The sequence below is a fragment of the Paralichthys olivaceus genome, chromosome 11, assembly GCF_024713975.1.
Source record: "Paralichthys olivaceus isolate ysfri-2021 chromosome 11, ASM2471397v2, whole genome shotgun sequence".
Taxonomy (NCBI): Eukaryota; Metazoa; Chordata; class Actinopteri; order Pleuronectiformes; family Paralichthyidae; genus Paralichthys; species Paralichthys olivaceus.
Window position 1 is genome coordinate 15414226 of NC_091103.1, and position 15431 is coordinate 15429656.

Here is a 15431-nt window from a genome sequence, read left to right on the forward strand (position 1 = left end):
TGGGTCTTATAATAGAAAGTGAGTATTACTACAGGGGGACTGTGAGCCAAATCATAAGGTCAAATGGAACAAGTCTTCACTTGCAATCAGTGTTGGCTCAGAGGTCTGTGCCAAGTCCCCCAGGGTTGAGTGTCTTTGAGTGTGTGCGTGTGTGTGTGTGTGTGTGTGTGTGTGTGTGTGTGTGTGTGTGTGTGTGTGTGTGTGTGTGTGGTTCAGTATCTCCCTGTACTCCTTATCAATTAGATTAGCTAAAATGTGCCACTGATCTGGCCTGTGTGTGTGTGTGTGTCCGGGACATGACATTGTATAACATGTCAACATCAGCAGTAGAGTTGTTTGCGTGGTTGTTTACAGTGGTGCTGCATTATGCTCGCTCTACTTGTTTAGATCAACACATGGGTTATTTTTAGGAACAGGGTCTTTGTGTGATGTTTGTGTGGGTATATGTCTGTGTATATGCGCAGGCTTCTGTTTGTATCTGTGATCTCGGGGTTGATTTCAGTGCTGTTTTGTAGCATGTCAGCAGTTCCATCTTTCCACAACAAAATAGCAATAATAACACAAACACACCCTAACACTGAAATTAGTTTTTGTATGCGATATGTTTCCCCCCCTGTCTGTTTGTCAACAGGATAAATACTGAGTGGATTTCAATGAAACTTGGTGGAAGGATGGGAAATGGGACAAGAAAGGGGTGGAACCAAGATTTTTGTAAATAACTGTTCTTAACATTGCGAGATGCTGTGTGAGGTGGCATATTTAGGGGACTGATATGTGTGCAATTTGGTGCAGATCCAAATATAAATCTGTATCTTATAAGGAGACTGTTGGGCCTTGGGGGAGATATGTGCTCAATATACAGTAAGTGCCATTCTAGATTGTGTATGAGTTTCAATTTATTTTCTAATCACAAAATCCAAAGTAATTTCACAGTGCATCAGATGTAATATAGCCGACCCGCAGATATACCAATAATGAACATCGATGTTAAATGTTGTAGAAATGAGAGCTGCTGCTTATACTCGCTTTATATTGGAGCATTTAAGAGGGGTTTATTCTGGCGAAGAAGGATTTACATCTCAATTTCCAACGTGCTCCATCCATGGCTGCTTGATGTAATCATGATATAATCTGAAAATCCTTTCAAATCCCTTTAAATCTGCTCTTTGCAGTGAGTCCTCGAAGGACTCTGCATGCACACACACACGTGCGCGCACACACAAATTTACATCCATTAACAAATATACGCTCTCTATTTCTTTTTTTTTTTTTTGACCCTAGATGTGCTTGTTCCCTGATTCAAACTCTTATGTAAAACTGTAATTGACTCATAACTCTTACATAAAATTGCTCTCATGCTCTCCTGTTTTTCTTACTACTGTCTTTACATTTAGCCCCATATCTTCAACACATTTATCACTTGTGCACACTATGTTGTAAGAAAAAGTTACTTGAAACATGATTTATTCACCTTTTTTATTGAAATAGTTTGTTTTTTTTGAAAGGGAGTAAAAACACACTGGATACCTGTGAAAATGGAGCGCTGTGCTCAAAGCTTCCTTCCTGAGTCTGTGGGCTGTGGCCTAAGCAAACCTCCTGTCATCACCATGGCATTGCATTACTGTTGCTATGGTTTCTTTATCTCCAGGATGTGGTTCAACCAGGCCTGCCATATTTAGCCTGCTCCTCAGAATGCCAGTCTGATGATGCTGACAGCAATATGAGAGTGCACTCAGCTGTCTTTCTGCTCATCTCTCTATATCAAATATATCTGCACCAGCGACTCTGAATCAACAAGTGTTTGCAGTGACGCTCAGTTTTTCGACAGTTAGCATTTACACAGAGTATTTATCTGCAGACATTCTCATTTAATATCTACTGATAAATACAAAAACTAAATAGAAATGCATGGTTTATCATCTTTATTTGACGTGGACTCTTCTCATTGGGATAAATCCTCTTATGACTCCAGATACCATAGCTGTAGGATGCTGTGATGTCACAGTGAGATTAATTCGGTCGAGGAGACCATATCACAGATTTGCATTAATCAGTTATTTCTCTGTTCTTTCAGAGTTGGCATAACAACAGCAAATGTCACAGCACATCCTGCTTTTTTGGCGGTTGTCTCAGAAACGTTCAGAGCGAGAAAAACCATGACAAATGAAAAAGTATTTTCTGACGTGCAGAGAGAAACAGAAACACCATGTCTTGGTTAGTATGCGTAAATAATTATAGTCATACTGATTGAGATCATGACTGTATGTTCATAATGTTTTAAAAATTCATAGATTTGCTTTCTACAAATCAAACTGATTAAAGTGTTTTACCTTATAATCAGTGATATGTGAAGTAGCACAACCTTTTTCATACAGAGGAGATCAGGCAACAGATATCCCACTTCCTAAGAAAGCACTTGTCAGTGCAAGCCTATTGATATACTGGATGTACTGCTGGTCTATCGGACCAGGAAAAGAAAGGGAATGAAAAAATGGCAAATTGAGGTTGTAAAACCATTTTATTGTGTCCTTATCCTCTAACAGCTTCCACTAGAGATTACAGAAATGAAAGATAAAAAATTTATAAAATTCCACTTCTCTTTGGCACAGGTTGAGGATGAGGAATTATTTTTTTACCACCTGTATCAGTTTATTTATCGTTTATATCTTAAATGACCAAATAATAAGGAACAAAAAGAGAAAAGGGAGGCGGCAGTTGCTGGAGGGCAGTAATGTAGTATGCAAGTGTTTGAACCCAAATATAGAACACTGAAGAAAAGGTCTCTGCCTGAAGTCCGAACTCCAGAGGATGGAAGATCATTAGATTAGTGGCTCGTGTCCTGCACTCTGTTTTATCAGCTGCAGGAAGCCAGAGCTATAGATTCAACTCTGTATGTGCTCAGCATTAGATCGAGGCTGTGAATTGTTACCTTATGTTTTCATCTGTTTGTTTAGGATCACACAAACCCAATAGATTTCTATGAAATGTTGGAAGGGGTTGGTGGGGCATGATCCAAAGAAGATACCATGACATTTTGGGTGTGAATCTAGATAAGGGGGCAGGTCCAGGATTTATTTTTTTTTTTCAATCTCTCCAAATTTGTAAGATAAGGACTTTTATAATATTTGTTTTTGTTGATTTCTCAGAAAATATTCATGGATCTTAATGGAAAAAAAATGACTGTGCTTTTCTGTCTGCACACGTGGATATGCTTAATTACAGGGGTCAGTGTGCATCCTGCCTGCCTCTATTTCCTGCAGCCAGACTGAATCCCTGCCTCTGTCTCTGTTTTTTACTAAGAGGACACAGCAAAGACTTTAGAAGTAAAGAATTGCTGATGTTTAAAACATGACAGCTCTGCTAGCAGCTGCTAAAGAATGTTATGCAACACATCTGAAAGACTTCTAAATGCAATAACCTTAAAAAACCCTGGTTTGCATCAGGCTCCTGCTGATGCAGGCTCCTGCACATGAGGCTGTAACACGACGCTGTGTGTTGTTTGTTCAGCTCGTCAGCCTGCAGTGCACAAGCAAATGAAACGCACGATGATGCTGCTCGGGCCTAAACGACACTGATGTGGTCAGAGTGGAGTCAGAGGGAGTGACTCACGCATGCGCATCACAACCTGCGCTCCTGTGACTGCTGGGAAACAAAGGCAGGGATCCTCGGCCGGGAGAGAAGTCATCAGTCATCTTGAATCCAGGAAACAGACTCCAGACTGTCAGGGGTGTGATTCTATGAGCGGAGGAGTACCATCAGTGTTCCTGCTGCTCTGTGAGTGAACACGACTCCACATCTGCTTCTGTGAGTGACTGAATCGGCTCTCGAGAATCCACAGGTTCCTCTTCATCATCCTCTTCATCATCATCATCTCTCCCCTCGTGTGTGTGAGTGTGCGTGTGTCTGAATGACAGCACCTGTGGGCCAAGGAGCTGTTGCATCACACCTCACCACGGACTTGTTTATTTCACCGAGTGGAGGGAGCAATGGAGTTTAGTTGTTTCTAGGTGGGTGATGAAATACGAGCCGGTTGCTTGGCGGAGGATTTAAATTCCCCCGTTGCGTTAAAAGCCTTTTTTTTTTTACACGTTGTACTTTGACTTCCTGTTTTTTTGTTGTTTGGATTTTTCCACCCGCGCGCATCTGCCAAGGAGAGGCGCTGTCCGTGGTTCTGAAGTCACATCCTGAAAACTCCTGAACACAACTTCCACAGAAAGAACCAGAGAGGACCTGTGCACCAGCAGCCTAATATGGTAACTCGACCCAGAGTTCAGCTGCACACTTTGGTACTTTTGCTCTTAGTTGGTGAGTATGACTGTAAGAGAGATGTTGAAAAAAGTTTAAATAAAGATTTACCATGTTACAGCCAGGGGTGGATCCAGGGGCAGGGCCCAGGGGGCACTTGCCCCAGCTTAAATGTTATTGGCTCCCTCAGGAGCCCTTGTCTTGTCAGTAGTCTTTTTTTTCTTCTTTTTTTAAATACACTAGTTAAACAGCTTTCAGACATGAACTGAACTCTGGATGTGAAAATGCAAATTTCCAAGTGCGAGCCTCCATTCTCCAGGGTTTTTCCTGCCAGCAGCCAATTAAAACTCTGGATAATGTCCCAGTGAGTCAAGGTGAGAGCATGACCGGAGACTCTCTGGAATTCACTGTGAGCGAGATTCACCGCATGGGCATGTTAATGACGTTTCTAACATGTGACGGCTCACAGGAGGAAAAAGTGGACCCACACATGTAGCAGACACTAACAAAATTGTCAAGAGAACTTTTGGTCATAAGGGCCAACGCTGGTGTTGATGTGCAGTAAACAAAAACATGTCTCTGCTGCACCAACCTTAACGCTCTGGAGATTTCTATGTTGTTGTGAACACATCTGAGCGGCAAATCTCCTGTTGCATTGTTCAGGTGAAAGGTGTTTTCTGAAGTTTTTCAGAGAAAGTACAGACCCAATTGTTTCGACATTACTCCAGAGTTCATGCCTGAGAATGAATTAAGACTATTAACAATTTGTTAAGAATGTATATTTTCTAAAGTTACACAGTGTTGTTTAACAGTAAATAAGGAAATGTGCAGTTTACTGGATCAGGCATGATTCTTTGGAAAATAGTCGGCCCCCTCTGTGTAAAATGTGGCCCACCTATGGCCCCTGATTTAGAAAAATCCAAGATCTGCCACTGGTTACTGAAGCAAAAAGAAGAGAGTGAAATAGAATAACTGTAAAAGTAATACAAGAAAAGTACAGTATAAACACAAGGAACTACAAAGACTAGAAAGTAATATATAAAGTGTAGACAGAGTGTAACAGTATTGCACATACATGAAATTGAAATTGCAGATGGACATTTTTTATTGCAGTTATTTGTTTGACATTGTGAATTCTGCATGGCCCATGTCAGTGTTACTTACATGCACAGATGGGCCTTGTCAACAGCATTTAAGTGAAACCATTGAAAAGAGGACACCAAGGTTCAGCTTCCTCTCTGCCCTTGCTCCATGTGTTTGCATTGGCCCTCAGTACAGAGAAGGAAAAAAAAGATGAGATGAGATGGAATCGATGTTGTCACTGTCTGCCCAGGGGGCGACTTTGGGTCATTATATAAGAGCACTGGACCCACGTTGCAACAGTCTCACAAAGTCATCCATGTGACGTGCTGGCTGAGCTCACTGCCTCACTTCACATGAAATCCATCTGTGTGTATAATCCTCGGCCTCCCTTAAATTATTCTGACTCTTAATGCATTTATGAGACTTATCAATCAATTCTGGACCACAGTACCTTGTGGACAACAAGGCATTGTTCCCATCACCCACAGTCCCTCCATTCACTCCACCCTCTGCAAGCTGAAACTAATGGGCACAGGCCATCATTAGTGCTCACTGGCCTGGATGAGCTGGGATTTGTTATCAGTGTTGTGACTCAAGTCTCCCCAGTGTTCACAGAGCTGTATAATTCAATATGTGTCTTTTTAACACCTGCTGCTTTCTGGTTCAACTTTGTATTCAACACGCAGGAGCTGATGACCTCAATAAGAAAGAGTGGGCCAGCTTATTATTACTGTCAGTCTGTCTGTCTGTGTGTGCGTGTGTGTGTGTGGTAAAGACGGAAAGTTGTGTCACTGACTGTGCTGTTTGTGGCTGTAAGCCAAATTAGATCAGTAACAAACAGTAGAGTACAGTACAGATGCATGGGAAGGACCAAGGGTCAGATATTACAATTAAGTAATCAGATAAGGCAAATCCAAATAAGAAGCAGGCAGAGATGCCAAGTCCAGAAAAATTCTGTTTTATCCCAGGTAGCTGACAAATGACGGAGGAAAGTTACTGAAATATGCCACTTAAATATCCCATCCAAACATGTTTTAAGACCTAAAAATACCCTGCTTTAAATAATAACTTTCTTTACGAGCTTATCTACTTAATAGTTTTTAAAAAATCTATCAATGATGTCTACTTCTTCAATGAAAAGTGTCACAAATCATTATGTACTTATTCATCTTAAACAGGGACTTAAAGTGAGCATTTCATTTCAGATAAATGTCTTTCTAATGTCTTTCTAGAGGAAAACACATTTGGGAGTGGGTACAGACTTTAAACACAAACATTTTAACTGCTCTAATTGTGTGCGACACCTCTATGCTCCTCCAGTCCACCTAGGCCAGCCAGTATGTGTCGATGTGCCCTCGGCGACAGAAGCCGTCCTTGGGAAATCCATGATGTTGACCTGCATCTTCTGTATGAAGAGGGAGGAGATCAAAGCAAAGACACGTGTGGATTGGTACTACATGCCAACAAATGAAAAAGACATCCCAAAAACTCATGTAAGTTACTTTGACATTATTGCACAGGGTATAACATGTATGTGTGAGTCTTCATACTAGTGAGTCATCAACTGTTTGTATATTTCCTCCATACATGCTTGTTTTTCCTCTGTCCTAGATATATAAGTATGAGAAAGATGTGCCATCACAACTGGACGGACCATTTAAGGGCCGTCTTACCTGGAACGGGAGCTACGACTTGCAAGAGGTCTCCATTGAAATCCATAATGTCACTTACAATGACAGTGGTATCTATGAGTGCCATGTGGTTCGTGATTTCGACTACTTCACTCACTCCGTGTATGTCGTGAAGAACATCACGCTGAAGGTGAAAGAGAAAGGTGTGGCTCTTTTTTTTCTTTTATTCTGTGCTAAGGTTTAATCAAATGCTTGGTTTCCATATTAGCACAGCTCAGTGTTCAGTGACTGTGATGACACCAATCACTTAAGCAGGGATATTACAGAGATGCACACACATGGTCATACAGACCTAGAAGTGCTAAGTGCTTCACAGGCTGTGGCATGCCACCGGTGAGGTTACCAGAAATAGACAGTCATCCAGAGATCACACCACAGCTCAAATCTGACACTTGAAGTGTTATGAAGATGCTTTTGCAATAACATAGTCTACTGCAAAACAAAGTAGTTTTATTTCAACATTTTAAAGATGTAAAAGTTTTCATTGCCCCAAAGGAAATGTATAATTCATATCCAGCCTTAATATAAACACAAGCTCTTATAAAGCCAGTAGAGTCTGTGCAAAATCTTTTTCCTGCTTTACAACGTCAACAGAACTGATGTATTTAGTTTTATTTAATCTCTATCTAAACAGGGGGTCTCGTTTAGATTTTTAGCTCTTTTTCAAAAGAGACCTGAGAACAGGAGAATCAGCACAACAAATAATTCATTAAAACAAATACAAGAATCATGAAGAACAGCTTGTTTTGCTGATGCAGGACATAATAACTGATACTTTCATTGCAGTTTTGCACGTATTAACACAGAGTGGAGCAGCTATTATGTTGAAGATGATGATCCAGCTGCACAAACTTTAATCTATAGAGACAGATGTGTTCCTTTAAAATCTCTAATGATGGAAACACTACTCTGTGCACTGTGTTGACTTCTGTGTACCTGGTGTTCTCCTTGTGCCGCCCCTCCTGTGATGTTGTCTAAAGCGTTCCTCAGAATGCCTTTTGTCTTTTTGTATTTTATCCTTTATTTCTAGCTCACTACTTTCACACAGATGCAATCACACAGATGCATCACGCCACACAGCCACTCACAACACCACTCTCCTTCTCCCCTCTGTGATGACGCGGAAATAATTGTGTCTTGTTTTGTCTGCCTTATTGTCCATCAGCGCTTTCTTCTGTTATCAGTGAAGGGATTAATTCAAACCAGCTACTTTGCTATCTATTAAGAGGGGTAATGTATTCTGCTTCCTGAATGCTTGGCTTGCTGAATGTGTGATATTCCATCTTGATCGAATATACAATACAACATGTATATTTGGATGAACTTAACTCTTCCCATTTCTTTATGTAACATCTATATCTGCTTGCAAGAGGTAGTTCATTATCAGAGTCCTATACAAAACAGGGTTTGTTTCAGATTTAGAGGAAAAAACATGCTAGTTTGGATCCTCCAAAGTCTGCAAAATTTAGTGTGTTTAATTCCTTTAAGACATACTCTAAATAAAAGCCTATACTACATCTCATACAACAGTGGCATCAAATTTCACAGAGCCTGTGCAGCCAGTGTATTGTACATTATAGCCTGGGTATCATGTTACGGTAATTTTGCCCATAGAATTGAAATGGATTTGTTCACGACAAACATATCTTTGCTTTTCCCACCTAAGGGATTATCTTACACTAATAGGCTCTATTTGCAGAGGCTGCAGAATCAAATCAGTGAAAGCCGTGAGCAGGCTCTGTGATATTTGGTCCACACTCATCGGTAGTGTGGTTCACAGTGGCTCATAATGACATTAAAATGAAAAATATTATTGCACAGAAGCAAACCAGAACCAAATGTGGTTGTAAACAATAGTCACATGCTCATATGTTCATGTTAAAACTGATTTGCAATGCTGTAATAAATTGTCTTGTTCATACTGGGCATTAAGAGAAATCCACAGTCCTCTTTCTGCGTAACATTTCATTTATTCTTTCTCATGAAACATTGTCTAAAGAGGAGGTTTTATAAGGTTGTGACTTTAATGAGCTCCTGACTGCTGGAGCTTCATATTAACTTAACTGTGGAATATTTGCACAGAACAAGGACTGTAATTTGCTCCCTCAACTGCTTGGAAGCTTGTTGAAAAGTATGAGCAGGAGGACGGTTTACAGCAAGCAGAACAGCTTCAGCAGGCTTATGAGTATTAATTTAAGACGAACTTAATAAAACTTGAAACTTCAATTAAAATCCAATAATATAACTTAATGAATTAGTTAGAATGTTATTAGCCTTGTCCTTGTATACATACCTAATGATCTAAAACATGAGGTAATAATTTACATAAACTTAACATCTTTGCCCTGAGAACCACTGTACCTCGCATTTTCCTCTTCTTTTATATTTAAAGGTACTTTGTGGAGTTCTAGTCGTAGTCTTGCTATCGAGCATTGGTTTTACAAGTGGCAAATGGATGGACATGTACAAGTAGTTTCTCTGCTGATTGACTCACAACACAACATTATGAAATATGTACCCATGCAGCAGTAAAGACGACTCATAAGTAAAGATGGAAGTAAACTAAATATCTGAAACAACTGTCTCCGCCATTTTAGTGAATGCTGGTAAGAAACACTGAACTAAAACATAACTTTAGTTTATGTTCACAAAAAACTCCACAGGGCACTTTTAACTCAGTGAAGGCTCTACTGTTGTTGCAACACAGGTATGGCCATAATGTTCTGTATGCAACAAAGTTTGTGCATCATTTTTTAAATATACCCAACAACAGGAAGTTCACCTGGAAACATGACTTTGCTTGAACTTCAGCTGCATCATAAAAACTTCATAATGAGTTGGACTTTCCATTCAGCAAAATGATGTAGAAATGTTGCCTTATTGTCTGTTATGAATGAGTTTATTGTGGGTCAGCAGTGTTGCACATAAATGAACATGATTAGCATGACCTCCTTAAACCCATGAATAAATAATTATCCCCTGCTCCATTAAACAACAACAAAAACCATTCAGAGGAAAGATGCATATTGAATAATACATGTTATTGCTGTTTGCTCTCCACAGCCAGTAACGAGGCCGCGGCGCTCTACTCTGAGATCATGATGTATGTGCTGCTGGTGTTCCTGACCCTGTGGCTGCTGGTAGAAATGGTCTACTGCTACAGGAAGATCTCCAACTCTGATGAGCAGGCGCAGGACACAGCGTGAGTCTCGAACAGCAACGTGCAAACAAACTCAATCACAGAGAAGTTTGAGTTGCCGAAATAAAAACAGTGTCCCAAAAGCAGACCCTTTGTTGGCACCTTAAAATACATGCAAGTTTTTCTTTCCTCAAAATGCATTTGTGATTATTAATTAAGTCATTTAAATCTCAGAAATATGTGGGCAAGACAGATTTAGGAGGCGACCGAGAAGAGAGCAGGACAGAGAGTAGGAGGAAAGAGTCAGGCAGGTAAATGAACAGGAAGACATACAGAGAGGTAATTGAGTCTACACCATATCGGTTTGTAACCCCCCTGCAACAGTAATCTGTCTTTTTACTCACACCTTCTGACAGGCCTGAATAATTCTCAGCACTGCTGACTGCTCCTTTTTCCAAACAAACCATTTTTTCCATCAGTAGATTTGCAGCTCCCTCAGAAACAGTCTTTTTGCGTCACCTTCTCAGAGCTGACAAAGACCAGAGGGCATCTGTAGAGTCAGCTCCCACCGGATTGTCATGGTGTTGACCAGGCCTATCCAGGTGGACAACTTCTGATCAGGCAATTGGTGTCCCCTAACAGAACAATCACTGATAACACACTGCAACATGTGCTGATGGAGTTATTGTATCTTTGCAGACTATTAATCCTGATTCTAAGTCAGACTCTTGCAGTGACACATGAAGCCCCGACCATGGGATTTCTAATACTGTGTATGTGTTCAGAATAGTAATTATACAGTGGGCAGAATGCTAAGCAACAAAGCACAACAACCTTAAGATACTCTGCAATAGTAAGGGGTTTCTGTTTACTGTGTTTTTTACCAGGGAAACCAACGTTTCCCACTAATTCTAGAAAATGTGTTCATTCGAAACTGTATTGACCATATATGTTGAATCATGCCCGGTGACTCTGGGTCATAGCAACCAATTGGAATGATTGAAGTGGGAAGTATATTGTACCAATTAAATACTCCATTGTTAAGTTCTTTACAGGAAACTGAAATTGTGTGAAAATGTGTAGAATCAAACATCACAGAACAAAATAACACAAATCAATGTACAATATAAATATAAACCGGTAAAACTATGAGCCAAAATATGTCCTCAGAAACCGTGGATTTTTCAATCAAAAAAATAAAAAATAAAATATGCAGATTTGCTGCTTAGTTACTTATGGTCATTAATTGAATATAACTTTCAAATGACTTTACAGAATATGCTACTATGTTAGTAGTAGTAATAATAATGCTGCCTTAAATAACACCTGAATCAACTATAACTGAAGAATGCAAGATTTACAATGATAAGTGTTAATTGAACACCTATTCTTCTAGATTATATTTAGCTGTGTAACAACCTCAGACACGAATGCTGGTGGACTCAAATGCACGACTCTGCAGTGAATATAACAAAGGTTTATTTTTAGTCAAAGTGCACAAACAGAAAGCGCTCTCTTGGAGGATCAAAAAGTAACAAAACAAAACACTTGCAAAACTGCGAATCAAACAAAAGATCATAAACTTGAAAAGGCAAACGAAACTCTCATAAACTCTCATGGAACAAACAAGACGAACTGGCACAGGACAAAGGGAGACGAGGACTATTTATACATGAGGAAGGGGGAAACAGGTGAAACCAATCAGGGGCGGGGAAGACGATCACCAAGGCGGGAAAAATCACACAAAGGGAGGAAGTCAGGGTCTGAAACGAGAGGGAAAAGGTGAGTACAAAATAAAACAGGAAGTGCACGACGAGACTAGACATGAGTGAAGTTTAACTTGCTGAAAACACACATGAATAAACATGGACTAAACACAGGCATGACAGAACTTTAAACATGAACATGAATAAACTTAACATAATTGACGAGACATAACAAGCTGTATATTACATGTCTTATCTGCATAATTGTAAAAATATGTTTGATAACTTCACTTTTATGGATAATAATGTACAATAACATTAAATAATGAAAAACATAGGATTGCACAATGTAGAATATTTATTCATGCATTTTGTTGAATGTCAAAGCTGAAGTGGGTCAAAAATGATCATGGAATGAAATGTACAGTTGTGTGTAACATTTAATGGCACATTCAGGCCATTAGGCTGCTGTCGACTAATGTTCTTTTAAGATGGAGATTACATTCCACTTCACCCTCAGCATTTGGGTAAAGTTTATTGATCCATGTGCAGATAATGGCGGCACATTAAGTCAAGAACCAATGATCGAATGTGTATCAGTCTGTAAACTTTATTTCATGCAGTTAAAAGAGTTGATGCGTTGTGGCCGCCTCACAGCCATTATTGAGCTGTAGGACAACAATGCATCCGTCAGGGAGGAGCTACACCCAGTCAAAGAGGCTGCCCTGTGGTCAACTTCTTAGCTACCGGGGCTTAATGGATTTATACCACATCAAGAACTTTTTCAGGTTACAATTTGTGATGCATTAGTGGCCCAGCTCGTATTTTTCGTTACTGCAGGAAAAGATGGAATGTAGAAGCTAAAGTGATCATTTGTCAGAGCGACAAAATGAGGCTGGATTTTAAATTTGCTGACAGTCACAAAAGACTGTTCACTCTGTTACTGTTTCTATGCAGCTCCAATGAATGAACTATATATTTAGCAAAGGCACTGTGGTTTTTGAACAACATGACATATTACTGTTATATTCAGTAGATCTCCACATGTCACATTACAGTGATGGTCTTATCAATAGACTGTATATAAAGATGGATGATATGTCTCAGCTTCCTCAAATTGTACAAAAACAAAGCCAAAATATCCTAAAACATGGGAGATGAACTTCATTCATTGTGCTTTTGACGTCATTTAGAGCCAAAGGCAGTGCAGTAGTGATCGTGGAGTGACCACACACACGCTTGGCCAATCACGAGTCAGTCTCAGCTGTCAATCATGAAGTTTCACCTCGTTCTTTTAGAACATCAGATAACCAATTGAAACCAAACTGTGATAATACCTACCTACCATGACAGAAACCATATTTGAGAAAACAGTTTTTTAGCTTGGTCCATGTCACATGCATTAACAAGGAGGAGGAAATGTTCATGACCTATAATGCAGCCAGCCACCTGGGGCTGCTCAAGATGATTTGGCTACACTCTTTTGAAGCAGACGTGTCGTACATTTTTATTTACAGTCCATGGTTTTAGCCTTAAAATAAACATTCATGTATTTGAGTGGATATTAAAGCTTCACCGCCCAAAAAACTAGAAATTCAGTCACGCTCCACTGGAGTGAATGTTGTTCAAACTTCGACCAGCTCTAATCTGTGGTGCGAGGTAACAAGAGTGATTCCTACAACCAGTTCTTAGACTCTCCTCTGTTTTTCTACTGATCTGCCTGCAGGACCAACTACCTAGCCGTTCCCTCTGAGCAGAAAGACAATGCGGCTGCTCCTGTTACCGAATAAAAGTTGGTTATCAGTGACACGGTATTTTACATGTAACTCTTTTCACAACCAAATCCCAGCCAGTGAAACCATCCCGCTCTCTTTCAACTCATCGTTTGTACCTTTTATCATAATTGTCAAAGTGTTGGAGTCCTGTCGCTTCAGCACCTTTTCTGTCTCGTATTGTGCGTTCTCTTCAATAGCGACTGTCACTCCTGTCATTTTCCGTCCTCCATTTGCACTCATGTATGCAACCTCCCCATTATCAATGATTAGCCATGAGAAAGAATTTATGTCTTGTGTGAAAAGTGGTATAGTTTGAAGTATTTCAGGTAAACTGTTAATATGAGCATGACATAAGTAATATATAGAAATTCAACTGATAAACAGTCTCCTCTTGCTCTGCTCTGCATAGTGAAAGTGAATCTAAATCTAACATGTATGCCATTTGCATGTTTACGAAATAGGAATCCTGAGCTATCATAATCCTTAGATGGTGTGGAATTTGTATATTGTTTAATATAACACACATACAACACTGGTTATTAAGCATTTAAATCATTCCGTGTACAACATGTTCTCTTCTCTTTTCAGGTACTGACCAATCACTCTCGTCTCCATCGTCAAGAGACAGAAACAAGAATAGACTTCACGACCCAGTCCCTGCCTCTATGAAGGTGTCATTACTCGCAGACGGCCGAGGGAATCCCGCAAACCCTACCTCCCCTTTGTATCGGCTGTGTCTTGTGGAGAGCCTGATTTTCACCTCCTTTTCCTCCCATCTTTTATTTTTCTTTTTTTCCTTCATGCAGACATCTGAAAGCATAAATGCAGCAGGTCACAGAACAAACTGTCAGTGTCCTGCACATCAAATCAGAAAAATACCAACCATGCTTTATTCAGACCGGCCAGTGCATAGAGTTACTACACAATGTCTTAGTAGTGAGTGTTGCCTATGTGATATACAACCTATTGTAATATATATATATATACAATCTGAGGAAAGAATCTGCCGTTTTACTGACTGTGCTGTTTGCCTGGTTCATTTTGTTTTATTACAATTTTCTAGACCATACTGAGATTTATGAGCCACAGTTGTATTTGTACCGGCCGATATCTTTTTTCAATGTCTTTTTAAGGAAAATGGTTTGCATAGATTTTATATTGACTGGATCTGCATTTCTTCCTCTTATAGTGTTTGTGTTTTGGAAACATTCATAACTTGCAAAACCATATCAAGTCACCAGTTCAGCTAATCTGAGTTCAGCTAGAGGTCCCTTCTATACTCTCCTCCGTGCAAATCTTTAATGCATGTAACATCAAAGTATATTCAGTGAGTTGAGCCTTACTGCACACAGTTACTCTAAACTCCTCTGGGCTTTGACTGTTGCTGATGAAGTAACATTGCTATTGAGAACCAGTGTGTGCCTATTTCGATAGTGCGAAACTGTAGAAATGTATATATGTAGTGATTCAATCATTTAGTGCTGTTCATTGTCTGTTACAGATAAAACATTTCCTGTGTGAGTGAGCTGCTTTTGAACTATTAAATACAATGCATTCCATTATCCAGGCTGAAGCTCCTTTTTTCCTCCTGAAAACGTCTTGTTACAGTGTTATTGCAGGGATCCTATAGAATTTGCACAATGAGTCCACGTTGAGACCATTACCGGAAAGGTAATTTTTTTTTCAAAGGAAAATGCAATATTGACTTCTCATTTTCTCTCTGCATGGCGGTGTCGAAAGGAAAGATGTGGACTCTAAACAAACCACAATGAGCAGCTGTCATGTTTTCCAG

The 15431-nt window shown here is 39.8% G+C and overlaps 1 protein-coding gene across 6 annotated transcripts; it reads left to right on the plus strand.

Annotated features, from left to right (window-relative positions):
- Window positions 1-2169: 2169 nt before the first annotated feature.
- On the plus strand, window positions 2170-15201 carry scn3b (sodium channel, voltage-gated, type III, beta). 6 transcript variants are annotated; one of them, XM_069534401.1, is made up of 6 exons: window positions 3362-3774; window positions 6649-6821; window positions 6940-7162; window positions 10083-10221; window positions 13591-13656; window positions 14228-15201. In XM_069534401.1, exons 1-5 carry the CDS (start codon window positions 3612-3614, stop codon window positions 13652-13654), a joined length of 762 nt encoding a protein of 253 aa, XP_069390502.1. In that variant the 5' UTR covers window positions 3362-3611; the 3' UTR covers window positions 13655-13656; window positions 14228-15201. The 6 variants fall into 6 exon arrangements, with proteins under 6 accessions (XP_069390503.1, XP_069390502.1, XP_069390501.1 ...); XM_069534400.1 differs by having other exon boundaries at window positions 3372-3774; window positions 13591-13675; XM_020088022.2 differs by having other exon boundaries at window positions 3632-4305; window positions 13591-13675.
- Window positions 15202-15431: the final 230 nt, after the last annotated feature.

What these genes read in the sequence shown, in the direction of transcription:
- scn3b (XM_069534401.1), top strand. Translation starts at nt 3,612, where the DNA reads ATGCGCATCACAACCTGCGCTCCTGTGACTGCTGGGAAACAAAGGCAG. An exon ending in AAGACATCCCAAAAACTCAT is followed by an intron (nt 6,822 to 6,939) that starts GTAAGTTACTTT and finishes CCTCTGTCCTAG; the next exon opens with ATATATAAGTATGAGAAAGA. An exon ending in GAGCAGGCGCAGGACACAGC is followed by an intron (nt 10,222 to 13,590) that starts GTGAGTCTCGAA and finishes ATCTGCCTGCAG; the next exon opens with GACCAACTACCTAGCCGTTC.